General features: G+C 48.2%; 2 protein-coding genes across 6 annotated transcripts in view; one reads left to right on the forward strand and one right to left on the reverse strand.

Moving 5' to 3' along the window:
- Nucleotides 1-27,835, forward strand: part of NRP2 (neuropilin 2) — an 89,205-nt gene that overhangs the window by 57,744 nt on the left and 3,626 nt on the right. For 3 of the 5 annotated variants that reach the window (XM_005519876.3, XM_005519877.3, XM_088058499.1), the window contains 4 exons: nt 5,945-6,207; nt 8,242-8,338; nt 10,835-10,855; nt 27,324-27,392. In XM_005519876.3, the coding sequence (XP_005519933.1) occupies nt 5,945-6,207; nt 8,242-8,338; nt 10,835-10,855; nt 27,324-27,392 (450 nt within the window). Of the gene's footprint in view, nt 1-5,944; nt 6,208-8,241; nt 8,339-10,834; nt 10,877-16,927; nt 19,819-27,323; nt 27,393-27,835 lie in introns of those variants that run through there. The other 2 variants (XM_014249321.2, XM_005519878.3) reach the window with 2 other exon arrangements.
- The window catches only part of INO80D (INO80 complex subunit D), a 93,724-nt gene continuing 87,037 nt past the window's right edge, over nt 21,149-27,835 (reverse strand). The window contains exon 13 of the mRNA XM_014249318.2: nt 21,149-21,958. The gene's annotated coding sequence lies outside the window, so the exon portion shown is untranslated. The remainder of the gene's footprint in view (nt 21,959-27,835) is intronic.

The following is a 27,835-nucleotide window of genomic DNA, read 5'->3' on the forward strand; positions in this document are numbered from 1 at the left end:
CCATCTATTGCTTCTCCTTTGGGTGAACTCAGCATCAGGGTCAGAGCCCTGGCAGCATCGTGAGCCCTGTGTTGTTGGCAGCTGTACGTGCGCACAGAACAGGAAGCACTTTTAACCTTGCAGCTCTCCTGACCACACAGCTTTTGGGCTGGGCTGCTAAAACCCACTGAGAGCTTCTCTTGTGGGCCACAGCCTTGCTGGCTTTGATGGTCAGGAATGCTGCTCATTTGGGTTGCGGGCACTGCAGGGAAAGGTTTATTTGTTTCAAAGTGTTTTCAGCAGAGGAGTGTTTATAGTCCTCTGAAGTTTCGTAAGAGCTTATTTTTTAAGAGAAACAAATGTTAAGCTGTTTTTAAGCTGATGGTGACCCCTTACCATTCCTGTGTTTTTCCCATGGGATCTTTAAAAGGGAAAGTTTCATATTTTTCCTGCAATCCATGAGAACTGCTGCCTGAAGGCCTTGATTCTACTGTGCCCAAACCAGCAGAAAGGTTTTCGTGGTGTTAACAGGGCAGGGCTGAACTGAAGTGGGTCTGCACTTACTCTCATGAGAGTCTCAGGGCTTGTGCCTTGGGGACACATTTTGACCTCAAGGGTCAATCCCGTGTCCTTTGAAGTAGGAAGGAGTTTTACGTGTGGGGTGGTATGAAAGTCAAGCATTTCTGTGCAATGAGTGAGCAGCTGCACACTGTGGGAAGGAGACCACATATCCATCTCTGTCTCTGTTCGCTCCCCTCATGTGTGGTGCAGATTGCCTCTCAGCAAAGTTGTACGTGTCTCTCCTGACTCTCATTTGCACAGGGAGGACAGCAAATGCTATAAAGTCCTTCCTGCCCTGGCTGCCCACAGCATGGCAGAGCTGGGACACCCCAGCACCCCGATCACAAGAGGTTTGCTGAGTGTCAGCTGGTCTGTGTGAGTTCCCTGGCTGCAGGCCAGGGTCAGGCTCTGGCTGTCCATGTGCCCATACTGTCTTTCATGAGAGAAGGAGGTGTGGCCATGGTCAGTTCAGCAAAGCTTCTGCTTGCTTGGGCTGGGCTGGAGGCAGAGGAGAAGAAACCATTTCTCTGAGGCTCACTGCTTGCCCCAGTCACTTTTTGGACCCAAACACCAGTAACATTACTGCTTAAAAAGGCAGGCTGGAATGCTCTCTGCAAAGCAAGACAGCATCCCTCAAACCTTAGCACCACCCCATGGCTTTGCAGCTGTGAGTCACAGAGCGGGGCTGGGGACAGCGATGCGTGTAGGAGCAGGCGGCAGCGTGCAGCTTGTGCAGTGCAGCACCAGCCTGCTCCTGCCTGCAGCTGTGCAGGCACGGGCTCTGGGCTGCTGGGGCTGGGCACACCTTTCATGTAGGGGCAGGCAGGGTGCCCACCAGGCTGCCAAAGGACAAGTTTTGGTGGCTGGCAGTTCACTCAGCATAAATGTTGGGCTCTAATTGGCATTAGATTTGTCAGGGACACTGTGCCCTCCCTGTACTCCCTGGGGTTGGTAGCAGGACTCACAGTTGCACTGTGCTGTTGAGGGCATGAGAATTAATTGAGAGGACGTAATGGCGGGCCCATTAGAAAGGCTCCAGAAAGCAGGCTGGGAGCCTGGTTCTGAGTAAGTGTGGGATTTTATGCCTTTTGACGGGCTGATTTAGAGACTGAAATGGCAAGGACTTGGCAGGCTAATTAACACATAATCAAAATTGAGGGGATTTTCCAGTAGATGCAGTGATCTAGTTAATATAAATATTAGTTTTATGGAGGATTGACTTCCCATCCTAAATGAAAGTCTGGCATTGAGGAGAGGCCTGTCATGAAATTATAGTGGCAGCCTTTTGAGGTGAATTTGCACAACTTGCCAAAAAATTTAAAAGTATTATAACTATCCAATTTCAATCTGCATATTCATGCAGCTGCCATTCCCTTGCTACCAGACCACCCTGCAGTCATGAGGGCATCTGAGCTGATCTGCTCCCCAGGAGTGGCAAGAGCTGATGCAGCTTCCACCTCACATGCCCCAGAAGAACAGCACGATTATGCCTCACTTGGGATGTCCCCTTGGCCATGGCACAGTGTGGTTGGGGTGGCATTTGGGGCTGTGCAAGCAGCAGACAGTGCCTACAGCACTGTGGTCGCCTGTGGGATTTGATGGACAAAAGGTGGCTGCCTCTGGGCTGCAGTGCTGCCAGCTAAAGCACGCTGTGCAGTGAAGGAGAGTGCAGCGACCTTTGGAGGGACATAGTGAAGGCAATTCACGTGGTTCCTCTGTAGGAGCAGCAGCTGTAACTCAACAACATCCAGTGAGGGGGAAATGCAGAGGCAATCTGAAATCTCAATAATTGCTTGTGTACATGCTGCCCAACATGTTTTGCTGGAACACCTCCAGATGTGCTGCTGAGATCCGTGAGGGAAGGTGCTTTCCTTGAGAGACGGGGTAAGATGTGCAGGACCTGAGCACAGGCAGGCTGACCTTGCAGAGGGGGCAGCTGCTGTGGCTTGTGCTTGCAGTCTGACCCAAACTGTGAGGCTTCATCCCCCGCTGCCCCTAATGTCCTCTCAGATGGCTTCCTGGCAGGAGGGGACAGGTGTGCCAAGAGAAAACTGCTTTGCCCAGATGGTTGGTTTGCAGAGCCCAGCTGGTGATTTATCCAGGACTCACTGCCATGCACACACAAGGGGCTCTGCCAACGTCTGGCTGAGGAGGTTCCATGTTCACATTACTGGCTCCCTTACATCCAGATGATCCCATAAATCTTCCATGAGATTTACGCCATAGCATCAGTTGCAAAACAGCGGTCAAATGCCTGAGTGGGTTTGTCCTGCCTTTTCTGTGCTTTGAACTACCAGTGCCAGTTCTGTGGGGGATGTAGCTATCGTGTTAGAAATAGAGAATGCAAAGCAAAGTTCTGGGAAAGAGATTAAAATGCATTTCTGATCCTAGAGGAATTGATCAGCTCATCGTTGCAAAGCTCCCTTCAAGTGTTTAAACAGGTGAAATCAGCCTTTCAGATGATTTCTATGCTGAAGGCTTCCATTTACTGTATCAAACAGAGTGACTACTGGAACCACCAGGCTTCCTCATGCTGTTCCAACTATTAGCTCCACAGTGCCCTTATTCAGTCAGTCTCAGCAAATTTGTAGGGCTTTTCCAAAGGTCCAACTAGCCATTAGAGTGATCCAGCCATTTCATCTTCAAATGACATAGAAAGTCATGCCTGCCTGCGCTCGACTTTCCACCTCAGAAACTGGTATAAGAGCGCATGTTACCCAAACCCACTGCTACTTGCAGGGAGCAGCTGGAATCACCACTCAAAGACTGAGCCTCCTTGCAGCCCTTGGGACTGACAGTAGGTCCTAGAGAGCTCTATGGGCCCCAGCAAGAGTTAAGCAGGGAGCACAGGAGATAGAGGGTTCCCAGGTCTCTGAAAGATTCAGTGTTGCTGAGGGGAGCGTTAATTTTGGCTGCAGTTTAGGAGTTTCTTTGATTTCACAGTTTGATAGAAATGGGAACAAACAGAAGGTCAGTGTCAGTCCTGGCAGGAGGGATGTGACTCAGAGGCACACAGGCTGTTCTGCTCAAGTGGCAAGGCAGCCACACTGGATGCCAGGGTGTGGATAATGGGAGGTGGCCAGCTGCACAATTAGAATAGTCCCCTTTGGTCAGCTGTGGGCTATAGGTAGATCCAAGGATGGCTCAAAACCCTGCACTCACTCAGGCTGCTTAGATACTGGTGCCAAAAGTTGGTCCTGAACTTTGAGGATCTGGATTTGATCATTCCTGAGCCTGGCTAGTGCTTTTATGAAAGATTTGCCTGTGAGACCAGTTCAGCTGTGAGATAAGTGTATGACTGCAGTCTGATTTGCTCCCTTGTTTGTTGTTGCTGTTCTTTTCTTGTTGCTGTTTTTTTTTATTTGAAGAGGCTTGTAGTGAATTACAAAAAGAGGATTTTAATTCAGGAGACCTTGATGACTTATTATGCCTTATCACTCCTTAGGCATGGAGTACAGCTTGTTCTTTTTTTTTAATTCCTCCACTTGTTTATCTCCCACATCTCCTCCTCCACTACTACCACTCTGAGGTAAATCACAAGAACGCTCCTCCATTAGAAAACGGCATGGTACTTTTTCAAGTGATTCACTCAAGCAGGAGTGGGCAAACACACTTTCATCTTTTTTTCTGCCACTGTTTGTTGGCATAAAGTGCCAAGTGGCCCAGGGACATTTCATAGGTGCTGCAAAATATTGCTAAAAATGTTTCTCTTTCTTTATGCAGCCAGTCGGGAACAGATTTGTCCTTCACAAAGCAAAATCAGTGAAAGTTCATAGGAGTGGATATGCTTTTGAAGTACTTTGATCACATGCTAGGAATAGAATGATGGCAAATATTCCTGTTATCTTGTCCTAAATTTATTTTAGAAGGCTGCATAGCTCACAGTGGTTGGTTTCTGCTCTCTGGCACTGACAATCCTGCAGCAGGGCCAGCACCATTGATAGGTCTCCCTTGGGCTGAGATCGCCTGACTGCTGAGCAGCAGTGAGGTCAGCTGCTGTTTTCTGGGTGGGACCTGTCTTTCCATGGATTCGAAGTTCAGGTCTCTCTGGTTTAAGTTTAGGAGGTATTTTGATTGCCTTTTGCAAACATTCTGAGTACAGATGCTGCTCTTGCCACTGCTGTGGGCCCTGAAGCCACAGGGGGAACAGGGCAGGCAGGGGCAAGCTGCTCCTCAGAGCTTGACCCATCAGACACAGCAGGCTAAGATATGGGGGAAGGAAGTAACAAACCCTTCAGTGTAGTTCTGGGGCAGAGATAATCCTCTTGTGCCTGGGCTGGCACATGCTGGCATGAGGCACCAGTGGCACTTGCCCACTGTATAGCAAGAACAAGTGTGCCCATCCCTCTATTGAGCAAAATGCAAAACGTAGCAATATCTGTAGCTGGCCTGTCTGGGTCCCCTTGCACTGCAGCTCTGCAGCTGGAGCGACCCAAGGGACTCTGTCCTGACATTGGTCATGATGGAGGGACAGGTAAAGATCACTTCAGCTACACTTCAGTCTGTGCTAAGGGACTTCAGACATCCAAGTTGCAAATGAGAAACTCCTTGAGGAGGCTTTTCATCAAAGAGGGCTGGAAACCACTGATCCCAGATAAAGTCAGGTGTGCCTGGGGATTTGTGTCCATGGGCCTTTGCTGCTATTGGTATTCAGATCAAATATCTCCAGTTCCAGCCTCAGCCTGGAACTTCTCCTGGGATATCAAGTGTATCAAATCTCTCCTCCCTGAGGACTGACAAAAAATGTGGCACAATTTAAATGTAATATTAGAGCAAGTGAATCCTCTGCTGTATGTATTTCAGCTACCTTCAAGTTTGCAACCACTCAATTGTCACCTATGCATGCTTCATGCATTGGGTCCATGTCCTTCCTCTGTGCTGTGCTTTAGAGGCTGTTTTGCTGCATTACAGAAAAACTGAGAGCCAGAGTTTCATTTTGTTGTGTGTATCCTCAAAGAAAGATGAGTTTTCAGCACTGGCATTTAGAAAAACCCACCTCAGGCTTGTTCACTGAGGAAGCTCCCAGTAGAATAAACACACACACACCCTGCCAATGCAATTATCGTGGAATTACTTTCTCTGACAATAACTTGCTCGAGCTTTTTAACTTCTTCTAATTATGTCAGTCTTTCTCCTAACCACTTTCTGCTGTTGGTCTCCTAACCAGGGAGAGGGTGGTGGATGGTGAGGGAAGTGTGTGACTCGATGCCCTGCCTGAGCTGCACGGGGTGCAGCAGTGGCACAGCTGGATGAGCACACAAAGGGTGCTGGTGTGAGACCCCACTTTTGCAGGCATGGGGCTGCCCTGCCATGCAGCACTGCCAAAACCACTTGGCAGGAGGTGAAACACTTGTTGCCAGTGGCTGCAGAAGATAATAGAATGGTGTTTTTTCTCTCTGAACAGATGTCAAGAATTACCTGCAACTGCAAAGCAGTGGAAGGAGGGAAGGCCAACGAGCCCGGCTCATCAGCCCCACCATCTATCTGCCCCAGAGTGCTGTCTGCATGGTTTTCCAGTACCAGGCATGGGGCAGCAATGGGGTGATGCTGCGGGTCTGGCGGGAAGCCAGCCAGGAGCACAAGGCACTGTGGGTCATCACAGAGGACCAAGGGGAGGAGTGGAGGGAAGGCCGCATCATTTTGCCAAGCTACGACATGGAGTACCGGGTAAGATGCTTGCAGAAGGTGTGCTGGACCAGGTAGACTTCTCCAGCATCTTGATTTCAGTGTTTCAGAGCCCAGGCCCATTCATCATTAGGGAATGTGGCTGTTTTCATTGTGTTTCTCAAGTTACCATAGTAACTAAGCTACACTGTTTGTTATTCTGGGAGGGCCTGTCTTGTGCACAGACTTGGGCCTTTGTTCAGCCTGTTGCCTTTCTCTTGCCTCAGATCTCTCATTTTGCAAATATTCTCCCTTTTTCTTTTTTTTTCCTTCCTTCTGTTTTTTTCACTTTGTTTTGTGTCTTTCTTCCCCCTCCAAATGCAGGTTACCAGATAGTCTGACCAGAGGCAGATGTGCAGCTCCAGGGAGCAAACCCAATAGCCAGGAGAAGTGGGAAGCTGGGAGGGAGCACAGCCAGCTCTTAAGGATGGGCAGCAAACAGCCATTCTCCAGCCTCAGCTGCAAGTGTTGACATGGGAGAAGGAAGAGGGAATGCAGGCTCATTCATGAATCCTATTCTCTGTTACCTTAGCCTAGATCAGAGGGCTGTGTGCAGGGCTGCGGGATCAAGGCCCTGTCCCCCTGTCAGGAGATCAGTAGAAGAGAAGGGATGAGCTGGAGGGAGGAAGGGAGCTGTGCTGCCTTGCCACAGCCATCTGAGCCCCTCTGGCACAGCTGTACCAGCACCCCATGGAGAGGCTGCTGCTTCCAGGAGTGTCTTTGGCATGGTTGTCCCTTCTGGGCAGAGTGCTGTTTGCCAGGGAGACAGCGCTACTGTTGTCACTCGTTAATGAGCATCAACACAGCATCCAGCACCCTCCAGTGCAGCAGGAAACATGGACTTGCAGGCGTGAGGCAGCACTTCAGGACCACCCTGGTGGGGAGCCTTGCTCCAGCCAGCTCCCAGCCCTGACCCTGACCCCTCCAAACTGCTGCCTCCCACGTGGGTTGACAGCCTGAGCTTGGGACCCACAGCCCAAACATTCCACTGCCTGTGCAGTCAGATGCTCAGTCCTTGCAGGCAGGCATGGCTGCCAGCTACCCTGGGTGAAAGGGGGCACCTAATATGGGGAGAGAAGATTTGTGAATACATAGCCCTAGGAAATTATTTGGACCCTTAGAATCTTAGTATCACTGGGGTTGAAAAAGGTCACCAAGATCAAGTCCAATCATTAACCCAGCTCCACCATGTGCAGCACTAAATTGTATCCACAAGTGCCACATCCACATGCCTTTTGAACACTTCCAGGGATGGTGATTCCACCACTTCCCTTGGCAACCTATTCCAATGCCTTCAGAGTAAGCAGGAGGATATAAAGCAAAAGATTTGCACTGGAGCTGCCTGACTAGTTTGCTTGTATGGATTTGGCTTTTTAATAAAATACCAGGAAACACAATATGCCTACAGATAAGAATGATGGGCAGTGGCTGACTACTTTGTGTGCTAAACATGAACATACCAGCATTAGCTGAATAATGGTGTCATTATGTAAATATTGCGTCTCCACTCAGCAGTTCTTAGAGCTAACAGCTCTACTTATTTTTGTAAATATATTTTGCCTGTGATTAAGTAGGAATAAGCTGACCCTTCTCCTCTGACATTTCAATACTTTTGTAATATTGATGGGATCAGCACTTTACAGTTAATGTAGCTGTACATTTTGTGTCCTTCCCTTCCTTTTTGTGATCATAGCTCAGTTAATACCGTGGACCAAAGCTGCTGCTGCAGCTCAGTTATGCCATTTGCACCATTTGTGCAAGGGCTAGGGGGGGTTCACTGAGTCTTTATTCCTTATGAGCAGCATTTGACTGAAAAAATTGCAAGCCAAGAGTGGCCAGGACAGGCAAAGATCTCTTTGTTGAACCTGTCCATGCACAGGAGCTTTCCCTGGGAAAGGGGAAGGAAGCAGGACTAGTGTCAGGTGATCCACAGGTCTGTAGGGAAAGCCAGGATAAATTTCCTACCCTTTCTCTTGGGAGCATCAGCCACTCTGCTTCCCAGCTTAGCACTGACATTTCTGTCCCAATTTCCCACAGATCGTGTTCGAGGGATTTATCCGCAATGGCCACTCGGGAGAGCTGGCCCTGGATGACATCCGGCTGGGCACTGACATCCCGCTGGAGAACTGCATGGGTACGTGCTGCTCCCCGCCGGGGTCAGGGAGGGAGGGACAGCTCAGGCTGGAGAGCCTTGGCTTGCAGGCTGTCAGTGGGCCCCCATCCCCTGGCTGAGTTACCAGAAGTTTCTGGATCTCAGCTGGGACTTTCACTGCCCACAAAAGAAATTAGGGCGACAGCCTGTGGGGGACAGGGGCTCCGCCTGCGTTGGTGTGAGGAGAAGGAAGCACATTTCTCTGCCACGCAAAGCTGAAAGAGCAGTGGAGGGTTGCTGAGGACTATTCTATGTGATAAGGACATACACCAAATTTAAAAGGAAAGTGCTGAACAAAAGAAGCCAGCTGTCAGTCAGTATTACACACTTAGAGGGGCCGGCAGGTTCAAAAGGAGTCTTCTCTAATAAGAAAAAAAAACAGCAGAGAGGTTTTACAGCAATGTTAACAGCATAACAAAAGAAATTTTTGCCCTAGAATTCACTATTTCCCAAACCAGGCTAAAAGCCAGGTAAAAACAGAGAGGACTTGGGGAAAAAAAAAAAAAAAAGAGGAAAAAAAGCATCTTTCAGCAGTTTGCTGGTGGAGCCATTGCCCTGCACTTTTCTTCTAGCTGGCATATCTGTCTGATGGCAGTCGCACTGGTGGCTCTGGCTGCCGTCTAGCTTGGGTGTGGATTTAGAGGTATCCCAGTTGAGCATGGGACCAGCAGTATTTAATTAGTGAGATCTGTGCTGAGAGCTGCCCAGAGCAGTGAGGTCCTGCTCTTCTACATGACCTGGGAGAAGCGTATTTCACTAGAAAGTGTCTGTCTGACCCATCCTGAAGCCCATGGAAAAAGCAGAGAAGAGCCTCTCTCCCTTCTGTACTTTAAAAGGGCTCATCCAGTGAAGCTGCTCTCCTCACCCCCACCAAGGGAGGATTCCAGTGCCTCCTCACCCAAGCAGGACAAACGCTCTCTTCCAAGGGGTGTTTCTCAGGGGAGGAAGCACCAGACAAACTGTGCTTGGGAAGAGCTGGTTACATTCCTTTCCCCTCTATGCAGGCAGGTGAGGATGAGGATGGTACAGGAACCAGCACTGATAATAAAACAGAGGACTAGGACTGCCCCAGAGAGGCTCTTAAGCACCATCAGTCCCCGTTTCTTTGATGCTTTGAACTCTGCTGGTCTCCCATCTGCCAAAGAAGCTAATACTTCAGATGTCAAATTCCTAGTATTTAAGGCTTGAAAGTGGTGTTTTAATCTCTTGCCTTCTATGGCATTAAAGAGAAGCAAGACCCATGATTAACACTAATAGTATTTCCTATCTAACTTCTTTGGAGTTCAGCAATTCACCTAGCTCCAGTCTTATTGTATCTTGGGCCACATGAACCTAAAGCTTAATATTAAGCAAATTAACAAAATTTGCTTAAAAAACAAAGCAAAAAACATTAATAACAAAATGTTTAAAACAAAAGAATTAATAAATTACAAAGTTTCAAGCATTTTCAGCCCAAAACCCCACACCTAACTGCTACACAAAATTTTTACCCAGTCTAAGAAGTTGAATGTGGCTCTTAAAACCCATAAGTATTGTTTGCTTCAGATCACCTCCAGCAAAGGGCTCCCACTGCAAACTTTAACATAACTTAGGGGTCATTTCCAACTTCACTAAACTAATAATGAAATGGTAGTGATACCGTGCTGCTCTCTTTCTTTCAGAGCCATGAAAATAGCTGACTCCAGCACAGGCTACTGTTTTTTCAGATACAATCCTTGGAAGTAATCTGATTCCTTTTTAGCATGAAAGAACGCTAATAAGTCACAATAATTCTTCCCTTTGACAAATGTGTCATTCGCATTTTGAACCCAAGTGATGATTTCATAGCACTCAGTAGAGCCAGAGTCTGCTTCTGTGACTCACAGGCATAATGCAGAAGTAATCTAAAAATAATCAGAAGTCTATTACTTCTGCAAGAAAGTAATCAGTAGTAAGTACCGATTATTGCTTTTCAGATCCAGTAATTTGTAATAGATTACATCTTCAAAGTATCTTGAAAGAAGGAAAAATATCACTTGCCTTTGTTTCTTGTCACTGTGAGATGGAGATGAGCAGGGCATCACTGCCCAGAATTAACACAGTTCCCGTGTGAGTAACAGTGCCAAAGCTGAGCCAGAAACCAAAACCACTTTTGGAAATTTAGGGGGTTTCAGGGTTTCATCACTGGGCCAGGTGAAGCTTTGTCACTGGATGACTCAAGCCAGCCAGGCTGAATCCAGATGACCCTCAGACATATTTTTCTCTGAAATGTGTTTGAGTCAAAGCTTTTGGTGTCTGTTTGGTCCCCAGCTGGGGCTGCGTTTCTCGCGGTCCTGGCTGAGGTTGGCTGGCTCCCCATGCTGTTCCCAGCGAGTGGCTCCTGTGGGGCACAGCCACACGCCTGCCCCGCTTGGCCACTGCAAATCAACAGGCATGTGAACTGGGGGCTTGATGTGTAATACTCCATTCTCTAATGTGAGCTTTCCTTTTCCTCTGCAGAACCCATCACAGCTTTCCCAGGTGAGAACTCCTACTTTCCAGGTAAAACTGCACTTCTTTCGGTGTTTTTGTTCTGCTGGCATGGGCTTTTACATCGAAGGAAAGCAATGTATGTGCTTGTACAAACAGCAAATGTTCTGAGCACTGAAAAGGCAAGTGTGTACTAAACCTCCCCCACCACAGCAGCAGGAGATGGCATCCTCTGACTTCTGCTAGGTGACAGGGAACAGGCAAGCAGGCAAGTCCCCTGTCTTGGGACTGAATAGCGCTAGGAAACCTGCCATCATGAGAAGCACTTAGCTCCTGAAGAGCAGCTAAGCCCAAAACAGGAAGGCTGAGGAGTAAAGAGTAGTTTTCAACTGACGTAAATAGAAAAAAAGAGTAGCCACTTAAAAGTGAAATCTGGTGGCAGTAATTCACATTATTGTGGGGGAAGGTGGTTCTCTAGTTCATAGATGCTCTGGCAGTGTTCAGTGCTGGCAGAGGAGGGTGGGACCAGTCTGCTTGGAAGGGGAAGGGAGCTGGGAGGTATAAGTGAGAGAGCAAACTGCCATGAGAAGTGCTGAAGGTGACAGCAAATAAAAGGAAAACAAGGTGAAAATGGTGTATTTAACAGCTTTAATACTAACCTGGAGAATAGAAACGAACATTTCTCTGATCAAACCTGCAGGGTAGGAGAAAAGGTGAGGAACTCCTAGAAACTGCCTCTCTCTTTTCAGGGGTGGTGCTGTTTGTCTTGCTCTGAGGTGGGAAAAACTATCTACTTTTGCAGACATCACTTTAGTCTGAGGGGTTTACCTGTTTTTTAAATTTGGATTTTATTTTCCTGCCTGCCTCTTCAGGAATGTGTCTGGGGGTTGTTTTGTGATGAAGAGCAAACTTGGAGCTCCCCTTAATTTTGAGAGTTGTTTTGCCAAATCAGTCAACATGCCCTTTGCTTTGACGGAGACATGATATCTGTACTCTTTCCATCCCCTGTTGTGCTGGTGAGCTGTAAGATATGGCTGGGCCCAACCCTAGAAGCAGCTGTATTTCCATGTGGGCAAAGCAGTCTCTCCTGTGTGTGTGCACTGGGAGCTGTGGCAGTGAAGGCAAAGTAGCACTGAGACTGAAGTCACATGCACAACTCTGTCCCTGGGGATTCAGGCTGTGGAGTGTTACCAGCATGAGGGACAAGTGCAGGGTCTAACACCATGTGGTTTTACAGCCACATCCATACTGTAACAACTAGAAATTTAGTTCTGCTTGTTTATAGGCTGCTTATTTATCTGATATTCAGGCTTGTGGTGTTACTGAAAAGCTGCTGTGATATTCTCAGGTGACAGTTAAAGCCTCACAACCATTCATGACTTCCAACATTGCTCTACATTCTCCTAGGCCTGGGCCGGTATCTATTTTGAAAACACCGTCCTTGTCTTTTGGGACTTGTTACAGTTTGAACCTCTCTCTGGGTCCTCACATTCTATTTTAAAGTCTGTCCTAAAGTCCTGCTAATTCGTATTGATTGTCTTTCCCCTTTGCCCATGCCCTGCTGCCTGAGTGCCTCCACTTCCCCATTGTGTTCCCCAGGGCACACTGGCTGGGAAGAAACAGTGAGGTCCCTGAGCAGCACAGGCAGATGCTGTTACAGGCACACCTCCCCTTTCCACTGGAACTTGCCAGCTTGTTCCAATGGCTCCTGCCCATTCCTAGCTCCCTCAAGGACATCCTAGCATTGGTCATAACAGGGGAGCAATTACAATTGCAGCAAAAGGTTAAAAAGGTTTCCCTGGATGACAGGTGCAGAGGGATGGAGTGACCTGGGAAAGGGCAAAGTGCAGAGGGAAAGGATGAAGAAGTGAAGACTGGAGGCAATTACATGATAATAATTAAAATGAGGGAGAGACAGACATGCCCAACAGAAGGAGAGGGTAAAATGAGGGAAAGAAGTCTCTGGCTGGAGAAAAAAATGGAGCTGGAGAGAAAAAACTATGCACGAATTACCGAGATGTTCTACAGCCCCCACTCCTGCAATTACATGATGAGCTGAAAAAGTCAGATGCCATTAAAAATAATAGCAAATCCTTCCTCTCCTGGCTTGGGAGTAAAGCTGAAAATATGTACCTTACAGGCTCCAGGATCACAAAGCAAATAATAAGAGAATTTGTGTAGGTGGAATATGTTTCACATAGTGGGTCGGGGCCTTACAGGACCAGGAAAGTGTGCTTCAACTGTACTGCATTTGAGCATTGATGCATTTCCACCTTTAAAGGGTACAACAAGTGTCTGGAAGCAAGGAATTAGATAAATACCAGGCTGAAAATAAGAGATATATTCCAAAGAATGCATGGAGAAAAACCATGGAGAAAAACCATGGGGAGAATTTGCCTTTGGGACTGGTGGATTCTCTCCCTGTGGGTATCCTGAAATCTAGATAGAGATATCTCCCTGGAGCAACGACAGGTAGCAGTTATGGGATTGAGACTGACACTGGTTTTGTGGCATTCAGATTAGATGAGTGTAATACTTGCTTTCATCTGTGTCATCTATGAAAAGTCCAGCTGTGTTGCTTGTCCACAGCAGTTAATGTCAGTGATTTTGGGAAGGAATATGAGCTGTGACACAGCAGTGGCAGAGCAAGGCAGGCAGCCCTCTAGGCAGCTTTCTGGAAAGGATTTTCTCCTTTTTTTTCCCCAGATGACTATTGCTTTTCTTTCTTTGGGTTTTGATTCTCACTGCAAAACTCCAAAACTAGTCCCTATAGAGTGTTCCCTGTTGAAAAGACAGAGGGGCAGTACCTGGCCAGGTTGGAGGTGTGGACACCAGCAGCACAACAACATAAAATATCCACCCTGTAGGGATTAAATCAGGTTTCCACTGACTGGTGTTCCAAGCTGTGCCATAAACACAGCAGCCACAAACTTGACAGCAACAGCAGGAGGCAGTTCTTTATTAAGATGAGAGCACTAGTGAATAAATGAGGAAGGGCAAGTATGTGTGTGGCAGAAGGCAAAGGGGAGTGGAAAAATTATTAAGTTAAGAAGATGGATTTTTTTTTTCCATCTCCCTGAGCAGTGAACTTTTCCACTGATATAACAGAAAACTTCCAGAGAGCAGCAGAGCCAGTAAAAACAGAGCAGATAACATCAGCTCTGTGTGCTGAGTGGATGGGCAGCTATATTTAGTGGCTGGCAGTGTAAGGAAGAACAATCATTAATGTTGGGAATTGGCTTCGTTAGGGCTTAGAGACAACTGAGTGTGATTCCTTAATGACTTCAGTTGCTAAATGAACTCTCCAGACTTCTGCTATCTCCTCAGCAAGACCATGCAGTGCGGAAACGGGGGCTGAGGAAGGGCTCTGCACCACCCCTCATGCTGGGAGCCCTGGCTGGGACATCTGGAGCGGGTCAGGGCCAAGCAGGGGCTGTCCTGAAGCTGCAGCCAGCTTGAGTTCCCCCTGGGATCTTTCCCACAAGCAGGATCATCTGCAGTACATCATACTGCTTCCCTCCATCCCCGGGCTGGCAGAGAGCAGAGGTGCATGGGGAAGGGGAAAGGGCTGGGCACTATGGCACGTGTTCCTCTCTGGCCAGACCCACCCTTTGTACGCTCAGCCCTCCACTGGGCAATGTTCAGCTGCCAGGAGAAAGCCTTCTTCCCGCTCTCTTGAGACACGGGAGCTGTTGTCACCCCTGACACCTGCCCCTCTCCTCACCCCCACTCCCACCAGGGGACCTGGTGCATATCAGTGCTGTGAGAAGCTGTTTGTCTGTAAATCTCTCACTGGAACGAGGTGCTGTGTAAGCAGAGACTGTCACCGAGTGTAAACACAAGTGGCCTCTACACAGTGAGCAGCCCCACAATACCCGTGGGGGTCAGCCCTGCATCCCCGTGCTGTCAGGCACAGGAGAGGTGTTGCTGATCCATCGGGGATGGTGGTGGGCCACATTCAGGTCTGGGCCAGCTCAGCCAGCTGCATCTGCGGAGGGAGACAGTGGGGGGTTATCAGTGGGGCTCAAGGCAGCACTGAACATGCTCAGCCTCACAGGGAGCTGGCAGCAGCCCCCATGGGATGTCCCACACACTGCCACCCCCGTGCAGCAGGGTAAGGGGCAGCAACTGCTCGAGGGGGGCAGAGGGATGTGCTGCTCTCATTCCCCCATACCAGCATGGCCAGCAGAGTCGGGGAAGGAGGTCAGAGAGCTGCCTGCTCCCTTCCTTCGCCATCCTCAACACACAGCCCAGCCTGTATCCCCCTTCTGTGGGCACTGTTGGGGGGCGGGAGGGACAGGGCCACCCCCACTCCTGATGGTGAGGAGCAGCTGGGGTGAGACAGGTTGAGAGCAGCATATCTGGCAGTTAGGCTTCTCCTCAGACATCCGAATTTCTTGCCTACAATGACAAACGTGGGTGGTTCCTAGCCTCCTGCTCTGTAAAAGCAGGATTTGTCTTGCTTGTGTGGCTTTTTTCTAGCTTTTGAGGTGGTTTTTTGTTGTTGTTGTAGCTATTCATCTGGGTGCAGTGTTCATTCTTGGTTTTAGTCCCTGTGCCCAGGTTTTGAGGCCCAGGTTTTGGGGAATGGGGATGGGAGAAAAGCCTTGTGTCAGAGGAACCATCATTTTGCCTCATCTCCTGTGTCACTAGCATCAAAGCCATTGCCATCCCAGATTCCCAGCCAGTGACTCTGCTGTTAGGGAGTGTTTGTAGGGGAGAGCAGAGGCTGTGCTGCAAGATGCCCCTGCTGCTGGCAAAGCTAAGTGCATCCTGCACTGTTCTGTATTTTCCCCTTGGCGTCCTCCAAGTCTGCTCAAGAAACCAAGCTGGAGTTTAGTTAGCACAGAACTCAACAATGTGCTGACACCAAACCTGGGAGCCTCCAAAGTTCTGCTTGCCAGCACCAAGTCGGGGGCTGCCCCCCACTAGCCAGCCAGGGCCAGGAGGAGAGGGTGAGCACAGGAGGGGGGTCAGTGTGTCCAGCAGCAAAGCAAACCCTCCTGAGAGTTTCCCTGAGGACTCCGGCCCCCTTGAAGTAACCAGTAAATAAACGTGGTGCAAAAATACATCCCTCACTAGTTATTTACAGCTCTCCCCCACGAGTGTTGCTGGGGAGGTGAGAGCAGTGTGTGCAGGAGCAGTAGCGCAGAGCGGTCCAGCCGTGGGCGTGCACAGACCCCGGCGCTGCCGGAGGCGCGGGTGTGCACAGGCTCTGCGGGCCAGCCTGAGCAGCAGATGTGAGCAGGGCTGTCCTGGTGTGACCTGCCCAGGGACAGCAGCCCGGCAGCCGTGCCCTGCAGCACGCCGCCAGCTGCAACAGGAGAAAGGGGTGGCCATCGCTGAGTCCGGGCACTGCCTGCCCGTGAGTTCAAGGGAGGCAGGCGTTTTTCCAGCCCTCCCGAGGTGCATTGCTTTATCAGCATGAATTCATAGTCCTGGCTTGCTGAAGCTGCAGAGAGCATGAGTTTCTTGTCTGAATATTGGATTGAATTTTGCAGCCCATGCCCTGTAAATAATTACAACCATCCTTTCTCACTTCAAGAAATAGTAAGGAAATCTGTGCAGGTGTGTGAATGGGGTACCTAGTGAGACTAGACCTGTGTGCAGAGCACTTTCGGACAGAGAACTACTTCTCTGTCTTCTCAGTAAAAATTGCTCAGTAAATGCTGCTCCCTGTAATCTCTTTCCCAGTCTCCTGTGGTAACTTCCTCGGCCACCTGAGATTATGTTTTTCTTCCAATTACGAACGTGATGTGTTTTGCCACTCCTTGACAACATCTGCCATGTAGAGACAAAACCAGGTGGCTGATCTGGAGATGGCCAAAATAAAGAAGGGAAAAAAACATTCATTGATGCCAGAAATAACAGTAATAACAGTGCATATGGAATTTGTATTGTGATACAGGCAGCCTGATTAATTAAAAGGGAAGAGAAAGGCCCTTGAATATGCGGGCTCAGCAAATGCCAGGCTGTGCCCTCCCCTAAGGAGCACGCCCTGTATCTGGAGGCGGCTGTGGGACCTCGTGTTGCTCCGTGCTGTACTCTTGAAAGCATGTGTGTTTCTTTTTGTGCGTCTGCATGCCTCCCACCTAGCAACCCTGTTCTGTGTCTCCTCCCCAGGGGCAACCCTCCTGCCAGGGACCAAGCCCACAGTGGACACGGTGTCAGTGCAGCCCATCCCAGCCTACTGGTATTACGTTATTGCCGCCGGAGGTGCTGTTGTGGTGCTGGTCTCCGTCGCGCTGGCCCTTGTGCTCCACTACCACCGGTTCCGCTATGCGGCCAAGAAGAGTGATCACTCCATCACCTACAAAACCTCCCACTATGCCAACGGGGCCCCTGTGGCCGTGGAGCCCACCCTAACCATAAAACTAGAGCAAGACCCCAGCTTGCGCTGCTGAGAGCCGAACAGGAACGAGAAAGCAAACAAAACACAAAACAGACAGACAGACAGAAACTAAGACTTCAAATACGTTGCCTCAGTTTTGCACTTTTTTCCTTACCTAGCATTCGTGTGAACTCTTAGGTATCTCCACCCCTTCTCCATCCCCCAGCCCTCCCTGAATCTTTTACAAACTCTAAACTAATGCTGCATCTTGGATCGCCAGAAGAGACACACCGCCCCTTCACTTCAGAAGTGAACGCTCCCTTTCTATTACTTTTCAAGGATACTTGGGGTGTCAGGTGGGGGGTTATTTTGTTTTGTTGTGTTTGTTTGGGGAGTATTTTTTTTGTTGGTCAGCCTCTTTGGGCTTTGGGTTTTTTTCTTCCTCCCAGTTGGCAACCTGCAAGGGAACCTGATGGTGAGCCTGGAAGCTTGTGTGTGAGGCTCGTGCGCGTGTGTGCTAAACCTGCGTGTGTGAGTGTGCACGGGACTGTGTGTGCCTGACTGACTGAATGTATATTTAGAAACAGCCCCTTTTTAATTTGCTTGTTGTTGCTTCTACTTGCACAGGGAATGCTTTTATTTTTGTTTTTGTTGTTGTTGTTAATTTTCCCTCCTTCCCACCTCCTCCCTGGAAGGTCTGGGACATGTTTGTGGTGAATGCCCTGATTTGTTTACTTGGGGAAGAGAGCAATGCTTTTTTTGTTGCCTTATCTAGCTTTGGCTGGGTTTCTTGTTTGATAGTGTTAATGTCTTGGGTGCAAATTGAGAAGAGGCCAGGCTGGACAATAGGAATGTCCACCTCAGATGGCTAGAAGAATCCTAGAGAGGTCCATAGACGTGCAAAAAGTAAGATCTCTCCATTTTATTCTTTCTGCAGCCAACATGATAACACAGCCATTGTTTGGAAGAGGGAGGGGAAGTCCTCCTCTTCCCCCACCTGCAAGTGAATCTATTTAAAGTTGCCTTATATCAGAGAAGCTCATAATGAATGTTTTGTTTGTATCTGTTAAAGCCAGCCTTAGGATAACACATAGACTTCAGCAGTTCTTAGTGGACGCTAAATACTGTAGTTTCTTGAGAATTGAAGGTTTATTTATTTAGTAAGTATCCTCGCTCTGGGTTTTGCTTTTACATGGGGAAGGGGGAGAGGGCTCCTCCTTGTCTTTCTGCTAGAAATGTTCAAGGGACAGTATAGTTACTCTTTCTGGGTTGGTTTTTTTTTCCCTTCTGCCCAATCCATAGCTGCTGAATCATAAAAACTGCCCGTTGGCTTTCTAGAATGTCAGTTTTGCGTTTGCTAATGTTCTGCTTCCTTAGAGCACCAGTAACATCTAGCAAGCCAAGCCCGGCCAGTGCAGCTGGGGGGCCCAGCTATTGCTGCTGCTTTAACTGGGGAGGCAAGGAGGAGCCTCCACATGCCTCCGACTGTTGAATGGCCCAGCGTCTTGTAGTGGAAATGCCTTATATAAATTACTGAATGATGACATGCAAAAGTGGTTTGAATTGTTAACCCTAATCTGTTTGCAGGCAAAAAAGTACCTCCAGTGAGCAAGGTTCTCCATCTTGTTTGTGTCCATCTGTGATGAGTGATCAGATTCCCTCCCCCCTTCTAAACTTGCTAGTGCCCATCCCTCCTTTGTCCATTAATATTGCATAAAATGAAACAAGATTAGCAGCTCTGTTAACTTCCCTGCAGTCTTGAGCTGCCTTTTGGTCTGGGAAAAAGTAGAAATACAAACTGTGCTGAAGTGGTATTGGTCCCTGTTGCAGCATAGCCCTATCCCCAGGGGATGGGGGTGTCACTCTATCCCCCTCCTTGCCTTAATTCATGTAGCCAGTTTCAGTTCCCTATGCTGGTTTCATAGCAGATTTCAGTGGGATCCTCTCAGCTGCAGCAGCAAGTATCTAAAACAAGCAGGGAGTGCAGAACAGCCCAGGGCAATGTGCCATGGTGAGCACATTAGGCGTGGTGGGTGCTCCGGGCACCACTGCACACAGGCCTGGCTCCCACGAGGTTTTTGAGAGCAGCAGGGACATGCCTGTCCCACAGGGCCAGAATGGACCCAGGGAGCTCCTGCAACCTGTAAGACAGTGCCATTGAAAGGTCCCTGGAGAGGGGCTTCCAGGGCCAGGGTGCTTTCACCGTGAGCCTTCTCGTCACACAGCACTGGTGTTGCAGTGCATCTGGTTTGGGATGTGGAATCCCATCCCCCTCAGTCAGCTGCAAATTAAAACAGATGTGAAATACTGGCATGTGCTTACCGCATTTTCAGGTCAGCCCAAGCCATGTCAGCAGATGATATTGTCCCGTTTCCAAAGTCAATTCAGGCTGCCTAGCTCAAATGATCTCACTTTGACCAGGTTCACCCCCACAGACTTAGCAAGTGTGCATTGGTGTGTCAGAGAGGAGAATGTGGCACCCTGTCTTTCAAACCAAAATCACCAAAGACAAAATAGAAGGTCACTTCGAGATTTTTACTCCCAGTTCTCCCCTAATCCTTGAGCCCTGACATCCCCAGCGTTGCCCAGTTGCCTGTGTGTGAAAAATATCTTGTGGAATTTGAAATTCTTTGAAGATGTATTGTGTGGAATGTAATAAAATGATGATATTTTTATACAAATATCTGGGGTTTTTCTTTCTTCTTCTTTCTTTGCTAATGAGAATGCTGTTGGTTGAAGCAAAGCAGAGTTTGAAAACTCTTTGGAGCATCAGGGATATTCCTTTTAGCCAAGTGAAGCTCCAGTTCCTGCTGCGTGCAGACCCAGCTCCCAGCAGCACAGCTGCTGTGTGCTCCCTGCCTCGCTGCACTCAGGATTGGGCCATTAATAGCAGCTTTTAGATACATTACATTTGTACCAGTCCTTATGGGAGTTTTGGGAGGCTGGACTGACTCTTGGGATTGTTTGGGGATTTCACCAGCGTTGCCTAAGTGCTAAATTGCTCAGTGTGATTATGCAGAATTTCTCCAGCTGGGGCCCCTGGAGACAGGACATCTGACTTTTCAGGGCCCCTGGGGCTGGCCTGGCTGCCAGCTCAGCTGAGCCACACTCTGTCCCTGAGCTCAGCAAAAAACGGGTAAGCCATTACCAAAATTAATAATGAAAACAGCAATGCTTTCCTCTTCTGTACAGTCCCTGCTTCTGCGTGTCAGACCGTGCAGGGGCCCTGTCCAGGACTAGCCTGGCTGCCACAGCACCAAGTGTTTGGACAGGTGTATGTCCCCTGCTTTCCCTCCACCTGAGTGCTCCCAACTGATTAGAGAGACCTCTGCTACAGCAGTTCTGCTTCCCATCTCCCCTAGGTGCACCTTTCACCCCTTCAGCAGAGTCAGCAGCATCACATTTCATATGAAATATATTTTGCTGCCAGTCTGAGAGGTTTTTCCTTCCCTCCTTCATTTATTTTCCTTCTCTCATATTCTTTACCCTGGCATAAAGCTCAGCTTCGTGATGAAACTTCCTGACTTTACTAGGAATTCAGGCCATCAACAAAAAAATAATTCAAATGTGATCCCTCACACTGGCTATTCAAACACAAGCAAAGCTGAGGACCCATGCTGCTTTTTTGGGAGAGGGCTTTTTTTTTCTGTAATTGTACAGCAAAGCAAATTACACTTGCAATTTGCATTTTGTACACTTCAGCGACTGTTCAAGCAAAATTCAAAACAAATATGCACATGTGAAAAACAGGGAGGGAGAGACTGACTGATGGCTTCCCAACAAGGAAGAAAAAAATTCTGTTAAGTAAACAGACGAAAAGGGAGAAATCGTTCAGGATTAATTATTCTGTACGTGCGCCACAGACAGATTGGCCGGAGAGTTGGGTGCTGCTCAGGCTGCAGCACATCCTAGGGAAGAAAGCAGCTAAAATTAGCGTGCTTTGTTTAAGGAAATAAATACAGCTTAGTGTGATTTTCATGCAAACTCTTCTGCAAGTAACTTCAAGCATTTAAGCGTCTACTAAAAAAAAAAGGAAAACTTTTTGGGGGAGCAGTGGGGGCTCTGTTTTTCAGGGAACAGCATTGTGTCCTGTGTGTCATGAGGAGGCTTTGGGCGTGGCTCCCTGGTGGTACGTGCTGTGATAGTGTCAATCTTTTTATCTTATCTCTACAGTTGGTGTTGTGTTGAAGGAGCAGAAGGGGGTCCATGCTCAGTCTTTGTAAGCACTGGGGCAAAGCCAGTGCCTAATGGGGATGTGGGAGAGGGAGCACTGACCTGGAAAAGCAAAGGGCGCTGTGGGAAGGGCTGTGCTATGCCTTGGCAATGTCAGCGTGCCCGAGATGGCTGATCGGACAGGAGCAGGCTGCAAAGCTCATTCACAGCCGAGGGACCGGCTGCGCAGTTGGGTCAGTCTCCTGCCAGGGCAGGCACCTGCAGGATGACACTTGGCACAGGGACCCCAGAGCTGCTTGCTCCCCCTCTGGGCTGTGGGGGCAAGGTTGGCTTTTCCTGGCCTGATGGAAATGCCTCTGCTGCCACGTGCAAGGGAGCAAGGTAGAAACCAGGCTGTGCATGGGGCTATGTTTGGATTTTTGTTCCTCTAGAAACCCTGTGAAAACCTACTGACTTTACCAGGGCCAGCCCCCACTTACCGGTGTCAGGGCGGCAGAGTGAGGCGTGCAGACAGCAGGCGAGGCCCCGAGGCAAGCTTGGACAGCCGCTTGGCTTTCCGCCACAGTTCCTCCATCAGTGGCTTTGGCGGCTCCTAGCAGAGACTGCAGGCGTGACTGCCAGTTTGAGGAATCGTGTCATTAGCCACTGCACTGTAAAAACAAACAGCAACAAGGGGAGGGTGATAAACATACCAGGATGCCACAGAGCTGCCAGCTTCTGCCCCAGCTCCAAGCCCTTGTGTGGCAGTGGTGGGGGACAGTGCTGCCCTTGTGCTGAGGAGATGCTGGGTTTGAGATAGGTGAGCTCATCACGGAGCACAGAACCTGTGTGTCAGCTCCTTACCCAGCTTGTGCAGAGCTGAGAGAGAGGGAGAGGATTACACTGTGTAATGCCACAGTCACATCGTACACACACATGCCACCACCACTGTTTCCCTGGCCTGGTGCCGCTGCTGAGGAGAGGTGCAAAAGCAGGGCTGGAGAAGGGGTCAGGCTGCAACAGGGGATGTCTGCTGCAGAGAAGGTTTGGCAAGCAGCCACCTTGGCCATCTGCCATGTGTGCAGCAGGGCCAGGTGCCACATGTTGGAGGGCAGCACCAGGGCTGGAAATAGCTGCTGCTCATGGCCACCTCCACACCAAGCACCCAGCCTGGCTTCATGTCTCCAAGCGCTTTTGGTGGGGGGTATTCACCTGCCCAGCCACACACTCCCACTTTATCTTCATATGGGAAGCCCAAGGAGTGCAAGAGGCTCACCCGTGCCCCCAGTTTGACAATGGTTCTGTGGTGGTCTGAGGTGTGCACAGTTGGCCACCACCAGGGCAGCCCCAAGGCAATCTGAGAATAAGGTCCAGCGGCTCCTGCACTGAAGAGGGAGGCCAGGCCAGGGAGTGGCAGCTTGTTTGCTTTCTTTAATGCTCAGTTGTAGCCAAAGCACTGTTTTAATTTGAAATTTGGCAGGGATTTATCCCTTCTGTAAACTAAAGTAGTCCTGTGTTTCTGGAGGAGTGGGAAAGAGAGAAGTGAGGTGGATTTTCAGCTGGAAATAGAGCAATGGGGGATGCAGAGGGAGTGTTTCTGCCTGGAGCCTGTGCTGCTGCTTTGAGAAGTGCTTCTCCATTTGCCGAGGGTGGGAGGTGTCACCCCCAGCCCCCGGGGCTCCCAGCCAGAGGAGCAGCGCTGCGCAGCCGCCAAGCAGAGCAGTGTCAAGGCGAGGCCACGGCGGCTGCTCTGCTGTGTCAAAACAAAATGATGTGTGTTGGAGTCACACTATTGCTGTGGAGAGAAAAGGACTGGGAATGAGCAAAGAGAGAAAACCAAGGATGAGAGCGGAGCCGGAGCTCTGTCTCTCTATGCCAAGACTGAGAAATGGCAATTTCTGACCCCGTTTTCCTGGCATTGGCTGTGTTTAATGTTTCAGACCCTCATGGGCACTTGTTTGGCAACAGAGCAGCAGTGTGCCTCCCACACTCCCTTCATTGGGCCGGATAGCACCGGCCAAGAGAGATGTTGTAGCAGCAGGAGAGGGGGGTGAGCATGTAGCTGGCTGCCCTCGAGTCCCTTCCACAGTGGGGAAACAACCATGTGCTGCTGATTTCCCCAAAACCAGCAATTTGTTTTTCTTCCTCCTACACACTCTGCTTTTTTGTCCCAGCAGGCACAGCCACAGACATTATTGGGAATGAAAGACTGTAGGGAGCAGAGCTCACAAAGCACCCATCACCTGGTGCATCACTTTCAACCCCAGAGCCCATGGACCCCTGCAGAAAGTGGGGAGCAGGAGCACAGGGATGGTAGGAGTGCATCCTGGGTGCTCTCCAGGCCAGGCTGTCCTGTGCCAGAGTGGCTCAAGGCAGGCAATGCTAAGATTTGGAAATTGCTGCAAGTTTGATATACTGTTTGGGAAAGGCACCTCCTGCTGAGAGGCTCATTTTGTTCAGCCAGAAAGGCTCCAAGAGGGACTACAGATAATCTGTAAATGCCTGTTGTGTAGAGAGAGATGCCATGTGATAGAGCTCTGCCCAAGGGTGATTGAGCTCTCCTCAGTGACCTGGCAGGAGACAGCACCTGGTGCCTGCACTTAAACCAGACAAAGGCTAGAAAGAAACAGCAAAATTTTTCTTGACAGTTGTCTTTTGCCTTGGAAGAATGTGTCCAGGTTCCAGCAATCAGGGCTGGGTGTTCTCTCCAAAGCAATAGCTCTTGGCCTGGTGTGGAGGTCTCTGCCAGAGGTGGTGCTGTTGCTGGTAAGCCAATGCAGGAGGGCTGGCATCGAGCACCTGTGGTGGTGGGAAGTAGGTGCTAGGCCATAAGATATGCTGAGCTCAGCTTTGGAGAGGTGAGCTGCCTTGGGCAGGTTTGGAGAGCTTTCCTGCAAAAGGCATGTGTACGTCTGTGGTGGGACACCAGAGAACCTTATCTGTTCTCCTGCCCTCCTTGTCCACCCTGGCACAATCCCTCCCATCCCTGCTCCTATTTTAAAACAGATGTACACTGAAACTCTTTAATCTCTGGAAATACTAATTCTCTCCTGCTCTCCCTCCATGTGAGTTCATACAAACATGGTACTTAAATCAGCCCTTATCTGATTAGAATTTTATCTTTTTTTCTGGTCCCATAAATTAGCCTTTTAGCTGGCAGTGCTCTCAGATCCAACAGATAACAGCTTTTCTTGGCATCCGACTGTTTCCAGCATCATTGCTAATATCATCTTTTGGCCATGACTGGCTTGGTGCTCACAGCCATCATTTGACACATGGGCTTTAAAAATGGCCTCTCACACAGAAGAAATATTTTCTCATATTTAATTACAGTTTTCCCCTAACTTTCTTGACTACCTTTCTCCAGAATATTTTTTCCCTTTTAAAATGCAAGGTAAATTGTGCCTGAAATCTTCCCTTTAAGGAAACAGCTTTCCACAACACAGAGCAATGCATGTTTCTCCCATTCTGCCCGCCACCTTGCAGGCCTTTTCTGAGGACCGCTTTCTAAGGGAGTTGCCTTCTGTGGCCTGTTCCACTTGTGACAGTATTGCTGAGACTTGGCCCGAAGGAGCCTAACTGATGACAAACAGCAGGCTAGATTCTGTGACAGGCTAGATTCCTAAATCATCTCCATTCAGAACTGAACTGAGACCACCAGCTTCAATTCCCACAGACGCCTACACAGCCTGAGCTGATTCAGTTAATGACTCAAGAAGCCCCATAATGGAAAAAGAAACGTTGAATTATATTTTTCTAAAGTTTTCCAGAGGGTGTAGAGCCCTGCATGATAACATACAATCAAATAGCAATGAAATGGCATGTGGGGAACAGAAAAATGAGGGCCTGAGGAGGAAGGAAAATGGGCAAGTAGGAAGATCTCATTTAAGCAGGACTTAAGAGTTGTATTAGCATGGGGAATTGAGCAAATCACTAGAAGAGTAAACAGATTCTAGGCTGAGCTTTTTGTATAAATGTTCTCTCTTTTCAAGTTTTCCCAGTGCTCCTTCCTTTCAGGCTGGAAGAACTGGTGTTCTTTTGAAAGTGTTGATTAACCAATACTTTTTTATTTCTAGCTTTTCCCTCAAGGTTACCCTGGGAAATTACAAAAGGATCAAATCTCTAGCTTGTTCTCACACAAAATTTAGAGCAGCTACAATATGGAATGTCAAATGACTTCCAACAGCCTTTCTCCACACATGGACTCCTTGGGCAGACTGTCATCTAATTTCGACCTCTGCTCATCTTTGAGCAACATACAGTTTGTGTAGGGTTGTGTGGGTGACACGGATGGCAAATCTCACTGCTTGTCTTCCAATGGGTGACTAGCAGTTCAGATGTCTCCACGTGTGAACTGCTTTGCAAGTTATTTTTCCACATGTTTGGTTCTATGTTTGCAAGAGGCCCTCAGGCAGTTCTCCCAGCCCTAAGATGTTGCCATCTGGGCCTGTCAGTTCGAGAACTGTTGAGAAATCATGTGAATTTGCCACTGAAGTGAGGATTTACAGAAGGCAGTGCGCACCTGTGTTTCTTTGATAAGGTACCGGCAGCCTTGAGACAGCGTAACTACCTGACTCACTAGATGCAGAACTCATTGGCAGGAGGGGCAAGTGTTGGGCTGTGAGCCTTCTGTTGCCAGGTTCACTTGCAAATTCAAAGAAATCCCTTAATTCTTTGGGTGCAGACACAATTCTGCCTGAGGAACGAGAGGGTATCATTAATACCAGCAGAGGATCGCTGCCATCAGGGGCCAGGTGATGTTGGGGCAGCATGGTTTTCAGCAGAGACACCACTTTGGAAGTGAACCTTAAAATGTTGGAATGGATTGCCTGACACAATTATCTGGGACAGCAAAAAAGTATATTTGACAATTCAGGACACCTTTTCATGTCCTAAATATCCATGCAAGTATGCAGAAATATTCTTTTATAAGGTTTTGAGTAATTTCTTTGCATGTGGCTTTTTAGATACAAGTTAGGTACAAGTTACAATCTTTAGTTTTTGTTGTTTATAAGTAATCTCTTTAAAGTCTTCTTGACATTTTGGCACAAGACATAAAGTAATCTTGGTTCCAGCCACAACTACTTCCAAGGTGTGACTTCTATCGCTTTCTAGTCCCTGATTTTTTGCATTCCTGATCATTTCTAGACACCTTCTCAGTTGAGGACCCCAAGTTACAGTCAGCTTTGAAAACTCTTCACAGATTGAAATGAAAAGACATTTTCTTTTGGAAAAGTGGAAAAGAGCCATGGTAACTGTATGCAGAGAAAATTATAGGAAGACTGCACATGAAAATTACTTACTTCTGCTCAGATTGTAATATGTGCATTTGGTTACTCGTCCTTGGTCTATGCTGAACAATAGAAAGAAATGTCACCATTAAAAAGAATTTGGTCCAGGGAAATGTTAACATAAGGGCCTAGATATGGACACCCATTTGCCTCTCTCTCCATTTCAACCAGCTTTTGCATTAAAACATATAATGAAGATACATAAATTCCTCAAATTACTATGAATTTATCTGAAACCCAAAGAGGAACTGGGTCATTGAAGCTCTATATCCAGTCAGACATATGGGAAAAGATGAAAAGTAGAGTGTGTGCTAAATGGATCCAGCATTAGTGGCAAATAATGACAGGCACTAAGATCCTATTCAAAGGTGTAAGGGTAATACCCATGAGCATGTTAATAGTGAATTATGGCCATTATGGAGGCAGCAGTGACAATATTTTAGTGCTATTCAAATTGTCTGGTTTCTTTGCTTTTCATTCAGTCTCTTTTCTTCTTAAAAGCTGATGATTTGGTGGTTGTGAAATGTGATGTAGTGTGAAGATCCTCTTCTCTCAAGTGTGCAAGAGCCTTCGTTGACTTTAGCCAAGGGAAGAAAAAGAGTTCCTCCTCCTTCCACAAGGAAGAGCCGCGTAGCAGTTTAACAATTACTTTCTTCTGGCCAGTCTCACAGTCTGGTGGCCAGTGGCAATGATGCCCCCAGAAGGCCTCTTTTAACAAACAGTGCTTCCCATTTTGTTGTTCTAGTGAACTTCCCAAGAATGGAGGATGACTTCCCGAGCTCTGAGCAAGACTTCGAAGACAACGATGATCCAGGTTGGTATCCAAATGCCACATGGACAATTCAGCTGTGGCAGCATGTGTTTCAGTATCAGATGCTAAAATTACTCACAAACCTCAGTTTTAGTAATGTTAGGAGCTCGAACTCACTTGAGAACATACATTGAAGTGGTGGCTTAGTGTTCAAAGGCATTGGTTTTCTTTTCCTGTTTTCCTTTTTCAACAGCCAGCAACCTTGCAAAGTCAATATATTGTATTTGTGTTAGGACAAGTGAAACTGATCTTTTAAGCATTAATTCCTGCTTGCATGGCATTTTGACTTGTAAATGAAGAAAATTAAGTCTGAGACCGGTGACAGATTGATTCCATAGTTTTGAACCTAGTGGCACTGGAAGGGCCAGAGTTTCAGTGGGTGTAAAATGCTTGTATGCTATGTCAACAGTCTGATGTCTAAAAGTGATCAGGGTACCTAACCTTCT

Source organism: Pseudopodoces humilis, chromosome 8 (assembly GCF_049639895.1).
Source record: "Pseudopodoces humilis isolate 2021_Gansu_Grassland_sample_001 chromosome 8, ASM4963989v1, whole genome shotgun sequence".
NCBI lineage: Eukaryota > Metazoa > Chordata > Aves > Passeriformes > Paridae > Pseudopodoces > Pseudopodoces humilis.